Here is a 16,278-nt window from a genome sequence, read left to right on the forward strand (position 1 = left end):
GGTTTCCACTTGGGAGACCTACTTTCTGCAACATTATACAAAGGATTGTCAACCAGATTTTAGCTGTTTTTTAAGGGAATTACACTAAAAGGCATTGCATGAGAATTCTACCAGCCCTAAACAACTTCAAGACAGTTTTTGTTACTAGCAATTAACAGCTCCCCCTGCCCCAAACCAACCTGCAGTATTTTGCTTAGCTCAGGAAGAGAGTTTCTGGAAAATGTTGCCACATATTCCACAAAATGCTCCTCACTCAAGAATTACTGAAAGGGTTTCATTTTTTTCAAGAATGAATGTTAGAATGAGATCTCATTTTGAACCATGCTATGCTCTTGAAAGACTGTGAGAAGAAGCAATGTTCACTGTAGCACAGTAATGGCTGGTTTTGGCAGTACAATGCAAGCTTTATCATCACTTCTTGCCAGCACAGGTCTTTTGATAGTGAAATCAGTCAAATCTGTAATAATAATGCAGTGAAAAAGGCAACAGGATTTTAAAATGCTCTACTGGAAAAAGATATGTCTTTGGGAACATAATGTAAGTATCTGGGAAGTTCTGTGTTTATTGAACAACAGTCACTGACATACTGTCCCTAGAATGAGTTATCTGACAGACTGCATATAAAGGAAAGATTGCTGAGAATAGGGCTGAGCAGTAAATTAAAGTGAAGAATCCATGTTAAAAGAACCGCACATTTGGATCCTGGTCCTGAAGCCATTTGTCTGAAAACTATGAATGATCTCATGTGGACAAAGGAACTGCTACAGCTCTTCCTTAGTTGGATGTACTTGAAATACAAGCTTTCCTCCCTGGTAGGAGTCTTCATGATTTTCTTCTACACTTTTTTATTGGTGATACAGAACAGTTTCTCTGATAACTGTATAGAAAAACACACAGTTGTGAGATCATAAGAGACCATTCAAGACCGATCACAGACATGTTATACAAGTCTGAGTCTGTCTGTAACTCAGCAAGTCCAGCTCCATCTCCACGTTAGAAAATTTTCTGAGATATCTTTTGCCATCAGAGGTAGTTTTTTCCCAAACCTGAAGGTGGAACTCTTGTTCCTTTGATGATCTTTATATGAGTGACATAGCATTTTGCATTGTCATTATTTTCCTTGAAGGAATATGGAATTCTCTGAAGTCACTGCTGAGTTGTCTGGGAGATCACATTAACAATGGTAGCAAAACTGGATAGTCAGATATGTCTGCTGTGTTCACAATGAAATCCACCAAGAGCTCTTCAAACATTGTCTGTTAGGACCCACAAAAAAAGTCTTTCTGGGAACATCCTTGGGATCCTATTTCTTCTTTTGCTGCTACCTAAGTAGCCTTCTTGGCCTTCTTCTGGAGTCGTAAAGTTTAAGGATGGAAAAGACCAAGTATAATCTTGTAGTCTATCTCCTCCATAACAGACTGCACAGAATCTCTGCCAATATATTTTGCATCAAAACTATAGCTGTGTGTGCTTGAGCTATAGCACACAGCATCTTTGAAAACTATCTCCAGTTTTTTCTTTTACTGTCAATTTTGTATCGTTTCAAAATAGATTCAAAGAGAATTTAATCTTATAGCCAATTAATACTAATATAAACCTTATTTCTAGTCTGTTTTTTTTTGTATTCCCTTCAGAAATATGTCTTCAGATCTTAAAATGTCATTTTCTGAAAGCCAACACTTCATTTACTCCTCAAACATGCTAGCCCATGCAAGTACTAGTACATTTATGACAAAGGTACTTCTCTACCTCTGTTGGACGGTGCTTTTAAAATACCTCACGTTAATGCATATTTTTCAGTCCTTTAATACTTTTTTTCTGGACTTTTTCCACTTCTAACATCCCTTTGAAGTGTAAATACCAAAACTAGATGTGATGTTTCAATAATAATTTCATTAATGCTGTAAGCATGGGCAATACCACCTTCTAACTGTATTTCATGTTCCTCTGATTTTGTCTCAAAGGATTAGTTTGCAAAAGCTTTGTTTTGGGAGCTCATGTTCAGCTGCTTATGTCCCATTATGTCTGGGTCCTTTTCAGTGTTGTTGCATGCCAGTTACTGTCCCTCAGCTTTCAAGTGTGGCTTCCAGGCTTTATTATAACTATACAGCCTTCAATTTGACTTTTTAGGAAGAATATTTTTACAAATGAGAATATCTTACAAAGCAATTCAAAGCTGTTTATGTAAGTGACCTGCCCTTATTTACAACAGCAAAACAGTAATTATATATTTTTGTCTAGGTCATTTGTTATAGTATCAGGCCACGAAAAAAATCTCGAAGAACCCCTCTAAAAAGATATCTGTAAGACTAATCTTCACCTATAATTACTTTTCTTGAGAACTGTCAGTTTAACCAGTTTTTGATCCACTTGTTTGAACTTCACAAAATTCCATGCAATGTCTATGAGAATGGCATATTGCTTTAACTCAAATGAAGACTATCAAATCAACATGATTACCTGTATCAACCAAACTTAAATTCTTATAAAAAAAATCAAGTCTGTTTGATCAAATCTTGTTCATAAAAGTGTGTGGACTAGCATTGTACTACTGTCATTTAATGACTGTATCCCAGGTCAGCATTTCCATGATTCTGCTAGTATCCACATCAAGCTGGCTAAGCCTGTTTCATCCTGTTTATCCTTTTTAAAATATAAATTCAGGGTAAGCTTTTTTTTCCCCTAGTATTCCATTGTTAAGTAGCTGTCTTGCAAGCAACAGAATTAATGAAGACTGATTTCCTGTGGTTTTGGATCCTCTGGCCCTTAAATAATCTTAACTACAATAACTACAATTTCTTCCTCACATGTCCTATGAAAATCCCATCTAGCAGCCTGGAGCTACGTGTATGCAGAGTGGATGGCTAATATACACATATCGATTGTCCACTTATTTGCTGCCAACAAGAATGTGTAAGAACTGAGTTTTTGCCTGCTTTTCCTTTGCTGAGGAAACAAATTTAGGTTTATTTCCTCAGTGAGATATCAAATTCCACAAAACTTAAAAGAGTGTAATGACTTTCTCCAGATTAGGTCGGAACTGGCCAAAAAGGGCGTGGGATGACAGGCAGATGGACAGATTACATAAATCTTGTTCAGGAAATCAAAATAATCTAAAATTCATCTTTGATAGTTCAGAGATCTTCTTAGTCTCTTAATGTTATTGAGTACAATTCAATAATAATTTATTTTAATAGTAGCATAACATCCTCATTAATTGTTCCTATGCAGATATTGCCAGGTAGCGAACTGGTTTTCTGTGTACTATTCAGAGGTGGTAAAATGACCAAAACTGGTAACAGGCTGTTCTCAGGTATTTTAGTTCCATTTGCTCTATGCATATGAAAACCTGTCCCTTAGTTGCCAGTATGCCTGCTATTAGCAGAAGAGCTGCTAGCCAGAGGCTGAAGTATTGTGATAGCACATAATTATCAGTGTAAGGTACAAATACATTTTACTTCTTTTCAAAATACAGGTGAGAAATATTTGTTAAATACTTACTTTCTGAATAGTGACAGAAGCAGGGAAGGACTTAGGGCAGAAAGGAAAGGGCCTGGTCTTTTGTTCTTTATCATATGATGTAAAAATTCAGCACACGGCCCTCACAACTCCTTTCTCCTATAAACTGATTCTTTATATCTTCACTGTCCGCTTTGCAATTTGTCTGGTAGAATACTCTTATCTAAATTAAGGCATTTGGAAATTTTTGTGGTGGAGATTTACGAAACATTCTAAAAATGATGCCGAAAGAACTGGAACCATTTGGCTCTCTTTTAGAAAACGAAATTTAATGTTTATCTCTTGATGAGCACCTATGCCAGATGCGCGTTACTGTGGCCGACAGCGTTTCTCCCCTCGGCCGTGACGGGGTCGCACGAGCCCGGACTCGTGCACAGCCAGGGGTCTGCAGTGCGCGATGGGGCCGGGTGTTCGCTGCCCGCCTGCTCCAGCCATACCGAAACACGCGAGACCGGATCCACAGCCTGCGCTTTTGGCCAGGCACAAGGGGTAACCCGCACACCTCACTGTCCTCCCTCCACGAGAAGCCCCGTTTGGTTCCATTAAATTTCAAGTTTTCAAGAGCCGCCCAGGGTAGAGAGAGTGTGTGTGCGCGGGCGCGTGTGGCGGGCGGGGGCAGGGGCAGGGCTGCGCACCGGCTCCGTCCCAGCGCCGCGGGGCCGCCGCCGGCCGCGCTCCTGGTCGCGGCCCCAGCAGCCGCACGGTGAGGCGCTGGGGGCGCAGAGCGGAGGGGTGGCGGCGGGGGGCTCTGACTGCCCTGGCGGCCCGCTGGCACGGCGGCGGCGGCAGCGGCGCGGCCCACGGCGGCTGCCCGCGCCCGTAGATGGCGGCGCCGCTGCTTTCGCTTTCGTTTCCCGAGAAGCTACGGAAAGGCTGCGGCCAGGGCCGGGGTGTGGGACCGGAGCCGGGAGTTCGGGCCTGGCGGCCGCCGGAGCACCCTACGTACGCGAGCGGCTGGGCAGGAGTCGGCAGCCGGGCCGGAGGAGGGGGAAGGTCGCGTTCACAAGAGCAGCGGGCGCCGGGAGTGCCGCCCGCTTTTCGTCCCTCTCAGCCTCCGCAGGGAGGGCTGCCGCTTGCAGGCGCGGCGTGCGRAGGCGGAGGGATGGGGCTGCCCCCTCGCCTGGGCCGCCGGCGGGCCACTGCCGCCAGCCGGGCCCTGCCGCTGGGAGGCCTGTGCCCCCGCGGCCCGCATCGCTGTGCCGAGAGCTCCCGGCCCCGGCCGCGGCGCCTGTGCCGCCGCCCGCGCAGGCTCGGCAGTGGCGGTGCTGGTGCCTCCGGCAGGGGTTGCCTCCAGGTGCTGTACAGGGCACGTGGGTCGGGGCGCTCGTGAGGAGGCACAGGGAGCAGTATTTTTGGCTTGCCCTCAGAGGGTTAAATTTAACGAGAACTTGCCAGACCGGCTTGGATTAAAAAAAGGAAAGGAAAAAAACCTCYAAAAACCATAGTGTGAGAAATGGTTTAGCCCTGTGTTTCCTAAGTGTTTAAAAACATAATTCTTTTTCAGGAAAACGAAACTAGTAAAGTCCACTTGAAGCCTTGATATGGGACATAATACCTTTCTTTATACTTATGCTTTTCCTTCCATCAGTCCTTCACTGCCTGTGCCTGTTGCTTGTTAAGGCGAGATACAGGAAGTGGTAGGCCTTAGCCACAATGCTGGTTGCTACAGTGAGAGCAATTCACTCAAGAATTACTGAAAGGGTTTCATTTTTTTCAAGAATGAATGTGATCACACATTGCAAAGTGCTAATCCACTATAAACTTACTGGTTAAAGTAAACCTGGTGAACTTACTGGTAAACTCACTGGTAAACCTGGTTCAGGTTTGTCTGAAAAATGTTGACGTGTCAGCCTGGTACTATCTAGTTTTAGGATGATGTATTTTAGGATCTAGTTTTTAGGATGAATAGACCTTGTGTGCCTTTCTGCATCTGGTTTAAACACATAAAACTGATTTCCTATCATCTGCTCTGATTTCTGAAAATGCAGTCATGTGCCCTTGCCTTATCTGCATCAAACCCATCTTGCAGGGTGATCCGCAAGCACACGGATATTCGTACCAGTCGTAGGAACCACAGCCCCAAGTTTCAACCTGGTATGTACAGCCACTAATTCTGATTCTTCTGCAGGAGATCCCACATGTACTGTTTTTTAATCTCCCTAAGTAGATGCAGTTTCATTTCAGTTTTTGAACACTTTGGAGCTAATCACAATGACTAATTTGAGCCTAACAAAGCTATTTTCCTTTGGTTACTTTTATAGACAATGGAGAAAGATAGGCTCTTATAGAGGGGTGGTTCAGAAGCAACGCGTACCTTGGCTCTGGAACACCTCTAAAGGAGCGTGTTCCTCACTAACTACAGTGCTAGGCTGATGCTCTTTGTCACTGCAGTTTTGGGGCCAGTACTATTCTAAGAAGAGTTTCAGGTCACCTTACTGAGTAAGCTATTGTGTGTCTCTGTATTCCAGCATTTGTATTCTAATTCTTTGATTATTTTCCTGTAAGCAGTAATTTATTTACACTGAGAAAAATAATGATTTGAAGCCTCTTGGCCTTATAATCCATAAAAACACGGTATATGTGCTAGAGGTACTTTCTCTTGTGCCAGTGGTTGTTTAAAGTGTCATAAGGGAATTAACATTATCAAATATGTGTGTTACATTGCATTTCCCTAGGTAAGCAGCACTCTTCAGGTTAATTTTGTATTTTTCCTACCGTATTTGAATGGAAAACACTACATAGTTTTAAGAAGTGCATGAGCATTACATGTGATGCAGATTAACAGCATTTACTTGAATTTATGGTACAAGTATGTTACCATACATAATAAGAATTTTACTTCTGATTGACTATAATGATGTGCTTTCTGTGCACCTCCAGWAAGTAAGTGGAGATTTTGTGCTAGGGTCAGAATTGAATCCACACTTTTATTGTTGGGAATTGTATGTCTTAAGACTCTTTTATCTCTTACAATTATTTGATTGAAACAGTGAAATAAGATAGTGTATGCTGTTTGTGCTTTCAAAATCCAAAAGAGGAAGTGATCTGTTTTTTAAAAATTTTGTATGTTTTACTTGCCCATTTATTTAGAAAAGAAAAGATTAAGCTAGTGGAACTCCTCAAGTTCTATTGCAAGTTCTATTGCTCCATGGGTGGTGCTCACAAAGAAGAGTGAGTGGACTAACCATTTATGCAAGATACATTTAAATAATTTCAAGGATATGGGGGTGAACAAATTGGATAAGGAATTTTTTCCCCATCTTGGATAGTAAGAATCATAGATGATTTTCATATTAAGTACAGATTTCAAGTTAATGGTATTCTTTTGTGCTAAATTTACTTTATAATTATAGTTCCATTTTGGGGCTGGTATCCAGAAAACATGAATATTAAGAAGAGAGGTATATATAATATTTGTCACTACCACAAAATTTCATAATGCTGCTACAGTATGCTTTGGATATGTCTTCTTTTTTTATAACACAGCTGAAAATTCTGCGTCTGAATCTTGATCACTTCTGGATTAATGTATTTCTTTCACTGAAATATAATGAAATTTTGTTTCATGAATTTTAATGTTAAACTGAAAGTATTTTATTCAGGTGATAAGCTCTAACAGGGCTATAGTGCAGCATCAGTGTTTGAAAACGCAAGATTCTGTAATTTCTGTGTTTATCAAAGTATCTTGCACAATAATTATAATAAAGAAGAGTTAATTACATTCACTTTTATCTAACTTTTTTAGTTACTGATTTCATGTTATGGTATTCTCTTGGGTTTTTTTGCTCAATCTTTAAATTTACTTTAGAGAACCATAGCACTGTTTTCCAGTCTCACAGAACCTGACGATTTTGTTGGGCTTGCAACTTGGTAAATACCTGTAGAAAGGACTGCCCAAGCCCCTGTTACAGTGACAGTCCTGCACAGAAAAGGTCAGAAAGGAGGGGTGATCTGTTTTCCTTGGCAGGTCATACAACATTTTGATATTTTAATGGCACCCTCTGTAAGAGGATTTAGAATTTCTGCAGATTCTTGTACATGCTGAGTGTAATTCAGATCCAAGGATAAAGAAAAAAAAAGGTAAAAAAAAAAAGCTAAAGTTAAGAGCAATATTTTTAACTTACCTGAAGAGATTGTTTGATAGGCTGGACAAGGCTGCTATTCAGAGGGACTTTGACAGAATGGAGAAAGGGGCTGGCAAGAACCTCAGGAATTTTATGAGGCAAAGACAAAGTCCTGCATCAGAGATGGAATAACCTCATGCACCAGTACAGGCTGGGAAGAGACTTGAGAGAAAGCAGCTTTGCAGAAAAGGATGACCTGGATGTCCTAGTGGGCCACACGTTGAGTATGAGTCAGTGTGCCCTTGCGGCAAAGGTGGCCAACTACATCATGGGCTGTCGAAGGCAAAGGAGATATCTTACCGCTGTGAGTAGGAAGGTATAGAGCCAGACTCCTCTTGATGGTGCATAGTGATAAGATGAGGGGAAATGGACACAAGCTGGAACTCAGCAAATTCAGGCTTAGATATAAGGAAGCTTTTTTTTTTTTTTTTCAACTGGAGGATTGTCAAACACTGAAGCAGGGGCACAGAGAATGCCTGGAGTCTCCAGCCATGGGGATGTTCAGGACTCGGTTGGATAAGGGCCTGAGCAACCACATGTAATTCAGTGCGGACTAGCTGATTTCTGAAAGTCCTTTCCAACCTAAATTATTCTTTTTTATTTTGTGATTACTCAAAAAACCAGGCATGATAGTTTGCAAATTAATTATTAAAGTGATGCTCAGGAAAACACAAACCCAATAAAGTATGCAAGAAACCTTAATTTTTCCTTGAAATTACACCTGGAACTAACCATACTGTTATCATAGCATGGTCCAATTTATATGTCGTCTAAACTGTTGATTTTGACTCTCGTCAATCTCTAGATATCATTAAAGGTTAGGTACAAAATTTTTGTGAATTTAGATTAGTCTCAGCTGTATTCGCTCAAATATGGAATGGGCTGTGGATTTCAGTTCATAACGTTTGATAAATTCAAAGAATTTGTGTCATCATTTCTTCAAGATGATTCAGGATTAAAGAAAAGCATGACATGGATGCTAAATTTCTTTAAGGAACCATTTTTTAATTAATTCTAGCTTATAAAGTAGTGGATTAGTTTATAAGCTGTCAGAAAGAGGAAATACTGCAGTTTGGAGTGTGAGGCTTTTTATCTTTTGCTCATTGCAAAAATGATCTGGTTTAAGCTTACGATGGAGCTCAATTTTGAGATGTGAGTGGGTCTTTCAAAAGTGTCAGAGACTGTAGTGACCAAAATATAATAAAAGAACTGATTCATTTTTTATCATCTCACATTTAAGAGTACTCTTTTTAGAATGATGCAGAGTAAATCAACACAAAAATATTAAAGTTATTTTTACATCCCCAAAAATGTGAGGCCACTTGCTGCACGTTTATTTGAAGATGTGGACAAAGAAGGATTAAATGTGTTGGCTTAGAAAGGGATGTCTAAGATTCCTTTATAGTATATCTCTGTGTAATTTGAAGTGGGAATGATTTAGCAGTGGTTGCAAAATCAGTTGATGAAATAATTTTTTCTGAGGTTCTGAAAACGGAAGAGTACAGTATCAGTAATTCTGAAGTGAAGTCTTCGTAACTGACTTTCTCAAACTTCTTCTACCTTCAGTGAATATTCTGCTTTCGCAATGTTGTTTTGTTGGATGGGACAGGTAAAGGAGGAGGATCCTTTTTTGGTGTTTTTTTTTTTTCAGAAAACAGTTTTATTTGTAGCTATGTTGGAAAAAGTCATTAATCCGGGACTGTTTTCCTCTAGAAACCCAAATTTGCTTCGTCAGAAGTTCTTTTACCTTTCTCACTGGCCTGATAGATGCTTACTGCTTGGCTCCTTTGAGTATGAAGGAAATTGGTTCATACTCTCTTGGCAGCCTAGAAGTGAGGGGCCTGACTGCTCTTTGAGTGGTTCAGTTAGAGACCTAATTTAATCAACTGATATCTGTCTTTAAGTTCTCTCTACCTACAGGAATCACAGATGTTAGAAAAAAGTGAACATTCTCCCTCCACTCTCCCACGCTGTAGTTAGATGTGGGAAAAATAATGCATAATTTCAATGCTAATTGTATGTTTGGCTGTGTAAAAATAGGAAAAATTGCCTACCCGTTGCATATTGCTCCTAATCTGTATCAGGAGGATTATGCTATCTTAATTATTTTAAATTACTTTGGTTACTGATAGGGTGAAATCAGGGAAAGCCTTCTGGTGTAGTTGCTGTCTTAGTACAAGTACTTTAATGTAAGCAAGTCAGCATTTGTCTTTTTACGGATACAGTTCTGACAAAACTTTCTGATCCATGTCTGCCTTTAGTTCATCCTTCAACTTCTTGTTTTTGTTAAAAAAAAATATATACAAAAAGAAAATCTGATTGCAATAACCTCTGTTTATACAGTATTAAAACTGACTAAACTAAAACTGGCTAACTAAAAACTATTTCGCAATAATTTTCTCTTGTCCCTTGTGTACATTCAGCATAATGGAATTCTTTTACGTTACTCAAACACCCTGTATATAAATGCTATTACGTATGGTTCCACGAATCTTTATTTTAGAGAAGTGAGCTTCAAAGTTATGTTTTATGCATACACAGAGAACAGAATTGAGACTACTTAGGTACCAGTCCTGCAGATATTTCAGCAACCTGTTTAAACTCTTTGTTAGGTGATGCCTTAGACATTTTCACCAGGGGACAAATCTGATCTGGAGTGGAAACCTTCATTCAGGAGCTCTTGATCTTACTAGGAAGTGAACTTACAAAATTAATTTTGTCTTGGTGTCTCTTCAGGATAAGTTTTACAATTTTTAGGATGATTCAGAATGTGAATTTGCAAAACTTGGATTCTGATTAAGTAAAGCATCTAATCATGAATTTCTTTTTAAACAAATCTATCATTATCCTACAAAGCACGTTTGTGTCTGCCTTAATTATTTAGGTATTTTTTGTTCATTTTAGGTTTTATTTATGAACAATGATCCCCCAAACCCTAATACAGTATGCAAATAAGGTATCCAAATTTTAAGTAGTTAATACTGCTTAAGTATGGTTTTGGAAGAGAGGTGATTATTGGAAATATTGAAGTATCTTATTTTGCTTTCTTTTAAAAATGAATCTAAATTGCTACATTTTTGGAAGCCTATAATTCTTTATTTTTTTAGGGATTTCTACCTTGGTAAAGGTAAACTGGACAAGAATTGTCTTGAAAGCTGTTTTTAGGATGTCTGAAGATAATGAAAAAGTTACGCTTCGTCGAATTGAACCTGCCATTCAGAAATTCATTAAAGTGGCAATTCCAACAGATTTGGAGAGGTTGAGAAAACACCAAATAAATATTGAGAAGGTTAGTGTTCACTTTTTTACTAATATAGCTCCTTCTACAATATAGAAGCAGCACAGTGGAAGATTATATGCAGACTTCAATGAAATGTTGGTTATTAAATGCTTCAATTAAAACTTGGCTATTGTTCATTTGCTAATGAAATTACTGTATTGTCTGGTCGTTCAGTCTGCAAAAAGGCTTTTACATTTGTGGAAACTGGTCAGTCCAGAGCAGGAAACACTACTGTTTTATGTTAACAAGTTGTTATAAGGAAAGCATCCCAATACTCTTTCCTTATTTTTTAGGTCACAGTGGTTTGCTGCCAGCTATTTTGAATAGCTTACTGCTTATATCTGTCTTTCCCTATATAGATTTTTTTAACAGAGGGAAGAAAGAGAGAGAGAGAGAGAGAGAGGGAGATTGGATTCTTAAAGTGAATAGAAAAATAATTGCCTGTATCAAAATTTTAGCATGCTTATATGCTTCTTGTAGACATTACCTCACACTTGACAGTGAAATGGCTTTCTAGTCCTGCAAAACCAAATACGTTCTAGAGCTTCCAAGAAAAATTAGTGTCAGGTTGAATACTTGCATACATTGTGGCAATGACTGTACTAGGAAATTAAACATGCCCAGGACAGTTCTATGGCATGAGAGGGCTTATGTCCGTATTAGTAAACCCTCATGCTCTGCAAAACAGGGTGGCTGCATCCACATTGCTAACTGGGAGTAAGTGTCTGTCCTATCTTAACTCCTTAATCATCCTCAGCAATTATTTTTATGAGAGTACTGTTTGTCCTGGGCCAAAACTATGCCAGGAACTGTTCTAACAATTTCAAATTGTAGGCATAATCAAATTTCAGACTTGAAATATTCTCTGTTTATTAATACAGATGTAGCCTGTGGAAATAGAGATTTTTTTTTTTTCAGGGAAGGTGGTTAAGTGACTCAGAAAATAAGCCTATAATTGTAATATCAACTTTCAGATGGAAATTTTGAAATGACTGATAAAAACATATTTGTTAAGAAAAACTGGTACTTGGGTTGTACACCTTTGGAAAGAATGAAGAGTTTAAAAGAAAACATAGTTTGTGAACATGATTCTGATTCTCTGAAAGGTATATCTGAAGGCTGTGTATAATGGTATTGATGAAACTGTTCAGTATGTTGATGCTGTCACTTGTTCACAACTTGACCATAGCTTTACTGTAACTTCACCAAATGTAACCTATTGGATGAAATTTTCCTTGCCAGGTTTCTGCCTCAAGCAGTTTGGTGTTGGGGAGAGGAGAGGAGAGACAATATATCCATGTAGTCATTTCTGAGAACATAGTCAGGAAATAATGTATTGTTTTGCCTAGTTTAAGTGATAATCATTTCTTTTAATAGCAGTGACATGCTTTGCAACAGTAGCTTGAGATTTGTTTGAGGCATGGTCTTTTTTAGGACTACACTTTGCTGTGCCTCTAAAAATCTGCCGCATTTTGGCCAAGAATTAAGATTCTGAAAAGAAGTTGTTTGCAAGTGCCCAAAATTGGACGTGCTCCTGTGCTTAGAAATGACTAGAACTTTTTCTGGAGTTGCTAATTTGATTGGTCCTGAATCTGAGAATGAAAACATTTCTGTGTTCCTGCTGTCTTGGCCTCTGACTTTCCTTTGCTGATGTGCAAGGGGAAACTGAAACTCTTTGTGGCTCATGTGAACAGAGGATAGAGAATTGGAGGGGAGCTTGTGCAGAAGCACATCTGGGTGAAAGGTGAGAGAGCACAAATGGCAGGTGACCATGGGAAGAGCTGTGGCTGCTGATACTAATGATAGGAGATAATCATTTGACGCTTTCCTGATAAAGGTATAGAAAGGATCCAGTAAGCATAAAAACTGCAGTTTTCACAATTTGAAAAGTGTGGTGGTATATAATATTTACACAGTCTGAAGCGGTAGCTCCTAAATGAGATGAACTGTTTTCTCGGTCACAGCATGCCATTTACTCTGTGTAGTTTTATAGTTGTATAATTTGTAATGTTTCCTAAATGCCACAGGATTTAACATTTTTTTTGGCTTGGTATCAGCCACTTTGCTGCAGCTGATGCCACGTTTTATTCTAGTGGCCAGCAGCTGCTTTCTGTTCTCCAGCTTCTCCCGCAAAGAGCAGTTAATTGAGTTGCTCTGCCTCGGAGCCACGCTGCGGAGCAGTAGAGATCCAGAGTTAGGATGTAGCTTGCTCCTGGGTGAGAGGATGGAGGAAGCAAAGAGCCTCGACTGTTAAATTGCTGTGGAGCTGTGCAGCCTTCAGGGATCCATGTGTGCATTGGTTAGTGTGCATGGCCAGTACTTAGCAGTGTCTGTAGGACTAGCTAATGGCAACTAGCAAAGAATAATACGGGAGGAAGACTCAATCCAGAGGTGAGTAGAGGGGAGCATGATAGTAATACCTTTTCCATGCAAGCTGTTATATTCAGATAGAGACAGTCTTGGTAACTAAGTTGTTCTCTTCTCTCTCTAACCAGAAGCTGCACAACTGCCCCAGGAAGCAACATGCATTTGTCAAAATCAGCTGTTCCCTAATCCCTTGAGATTGCAGAGAGGTTGGCCTATGTTAAAAATATATTTAAAAATATATCTTCAGGGCAGTACTGCACTTAACATCAACAGCAATCTATGAATGTTCGACAGTGATGCGAACCATTCTTCAGAGTCTCAGGGAAGGCATCCGGAAATAAAGGGATGCAGTGAAGTGTCTGCAAAGGAATGGCATAAAAGCTACAGCCGTGCCTGAGATTAGCAAATGGATGGTCATTGGAAAAAGTCATAGTGTATAAATGGGAAGGGGGTGCTGACTTGTCAGTACAGAATGGGAAATGGTTAGCAGGGCGCAAATGGTTTTGTTGCACTTTGAAAATGAAGATAGGCTTTTAGTTTTTGTATAATGTAATAATCAGGGAGAGGCAATGGAGGGGAATGCCAAATTCAAAACTGACAGGTTAAGGAAGAGCCTCTATATTGAAGCATTATGCTCAGACACTAGCGAGACAAAATTGCATTTGTTAAGGAGTGAGATAAAGAAAGCAGTAATTTAGATGTGGTGTTATGGGTATAATGGTTTCGCTGCTTGAATTTTTTTGGAAAAGTATAACTTTGTACAGCTAAATAGGATCTTTGCTAAGTATTGCATGTATATGTAAGAAAACCCTTACTTCTTTAGGGTTTATAAACATCCTGACAAGAAGCTTTAACAGGCATGGGATATTGTACTGAGAACAAGGACATGATCAGTTATCGCACTGTGTAGTCCTTGTTAGTAGTTTATCAGTGTGAGAGATGATCCTTAGAATTACATTTTGCAGAACCCGGTCAGTGAGGAGGAATAGCCAGCTCCTGGTTGATCTTACTGAAAATTTTTTATCTATTTAAACAAAGAATAATTACACTGTATCTAGCTAGATATTGTTACCAGGGCATCATGGAAGGGGTGAAATATGCTCCGCTTAACTCAGTCATGTTCATATGTTGGTAAACTGAAGACCTTTTTGGCCCAGTGACTCACTGGAGTTAAGCCTTCCTGTTTTGCAGGCAGAAGGGGAAATCTTTATAAAGATATTTTTCTATAACTAGAAGAAAATGCAGGCAGTATTAGCACTCAAGATGAAATGAGTCTTTAGGTTAGTTCTGATTTAATACTCACTGTGTACAAAGCATTGTCAGAGAAGCTCATACTTCACCACAGTTAAATTATAGGCAATTCAAACCACAGTGTTTCTGTGATGGTAATTAATGTCCACATTGAAATACCAGGGTACTTCATGAGTAGTTGAATTTTATAATTTGAACATAGTATTATTTATATTTTGAATCTGATGCATTATGTAAAAGGCTCTAATTCTTGAGTTTTGGGGGGTTGTTGATGGTATCTATGTGAAGAATCTGTTTAACCAATGTAATTAAATTTGCCTATCAGAAGTTTTAAAAATAATTTTTAAAACAGGTCTTAAAATTAAGGTGTTAACTGCATTTCCTCTAGAGCAACACTTTTATGAAAGCAAGAAGTGGCAGCAACATTTAGTACAGATGTGTCTTTCTGATTTCAAAATGCTATTAATTATAAATTTCTGTATCCCTAGAGAGTGTAAGTCTTGGCAGATTTGATGTTTGAATTAGTAATTAATAGACTTATTAGAAACAAGTAACTGAGGATAAAACCTATAAATAAAGAATTGGTCACTATACCAAGAGGTATTAACAGTACTGGAAAACTTCAGAACCTCTGCGTATTGACAAAAAATATAAGACATAAAAATTTATGGGAATTAAAAAGTCGGAGTATAAAGATAGTTCCTAAATGCCTGATTTTTTTTTTAAAGTGCACAGTCACTGTAACGTTCTTTAAGTTTGAAAGTTTCTTTAAATTTTCTTAAAATACTTCTCAGGCTTTAAGAACTATAAATATTCTAAAGTTTATTCTATCGATAGCTTTATGAGAAGGTGAGAATTAAAATATGGCAATTCTGAATTTGAAATCTGTCACTCTAGATAGTTTTAGATTTCATAACACTAGTAAAAGTTTGGTTAAGATGCTTCCATAATCATTTACATTTTTCTCTCTTTAATATGCATTTTAGCCATAATGAAAGTGTTACAGTACTTTCGTGAGCTGTCAGCATCAGCAGCTTAAATGGTTTTCTGTAAAATACTTATTGTAAAATTAACTTTCAGCCATGTAAACCCAACACCCCTGGGGAGTAGAAGGACAATTTTGCAGAATCTAGTCCTGTTTATTTTACAGGCTACTTTTAAGCAAAAATAACTAATTATGTCAAATTGCTTAGAGCAGCAACATTATTTACTTATGATGAAGCCAATATCTCTAACCACCTTTCATGAATATTGATTTAAACCTTAGGTTCCAGAGATAGTCCAAACAATTAATCTACTAAATCACTGTTTGAAGAAACTATAAAATCAATGTATAATGAAACTTGACCTTGAGTCCACCTTTTTAGAAGAAGTGTCTACGATAAATTCACCATTGCTTCTTAAAAATGACAGTGAAACACTATTTTGAGTCTGACTTTCCATATAAGAGTTTCTGGTGTTCCAAATTAAAATAGAGTTTGTTAAAGATCTGAAAAATACTTCCTTAAGAAATCAAGACTCTACAGGATTTTTCTTTTTCTTCTTTTCCTGAGGTATCCTTGTTTTCTCAAACACATTATCTGCATTTAATGGCCTTTCACTCCAAAATAGGGAATAAAATGCATACTTAACCAAAACCCTGTAGAGTTATCAAATTTATGTTAGCCTCTGTTAGATGAAAGCAATTGTCATAAAACTACAAGAAAGTGGAAATTTTGGCATGCTGCATGTATACAT

General features: G+C 38.6%; 1 protein-coding gene across 7 annotated transcripts in view; it reads left to right on the plus strand.

Moving 5' to 3' along the window:
* Positions 1 to 3,793: 3,793 nt before the first annotated feature.
* The window catches only part of STX17 (syntaxin 17), a 34,400-nt gene continuing 21,915 nt past the window's right edge, over positions 3,794 to 16,278 (plus strand). Inside the window, exons 1-3 of one of the 7 annotated variants that reach the window (XM_026084361.1) lie at positions 3,794 to 4,092; positions 5,549 to 5,613; positions 10,751 to 10,932. In XM_026084361.1, the coding sequence (XP_025940146.1) occupies positions 10,810 to 10,932 (123 nt within the window). In that variant the 5' untranslated portion in view covers positions 3,794 to 4,092; positions 5,549 to 5,613; positions 10,751 to 10,809. Of the gene's footprint in view, positions 4,093 to 4,146; positions 4,223 to 4,340; positions 4,513 to 5,507; positions 5,614 to 10,750; positions 10,933 to 16,278 lie in introns of those variants that run through there. The other 6 variants (XM_026084360.1, XM_026084363.1, XM_026084357.1 and 3 more) reach the window with 6 other exon arrangements.

The sequence above is a fragment of the Apteryx rowi genome, unplaced genomic scaffold (assembly GCF_003343035.1).
Source record: "Apteryx rowi isolate R43461 unplaced genomic scaffold, aptRow1 scaffold_637, whole genome shotgun sequence".
Lineage (NCBI taxonomy): Eukaryota > Metazoa > Chordata > Aves > Apterygiformes > Apterygidae > Apteryx > Apteryx rowi.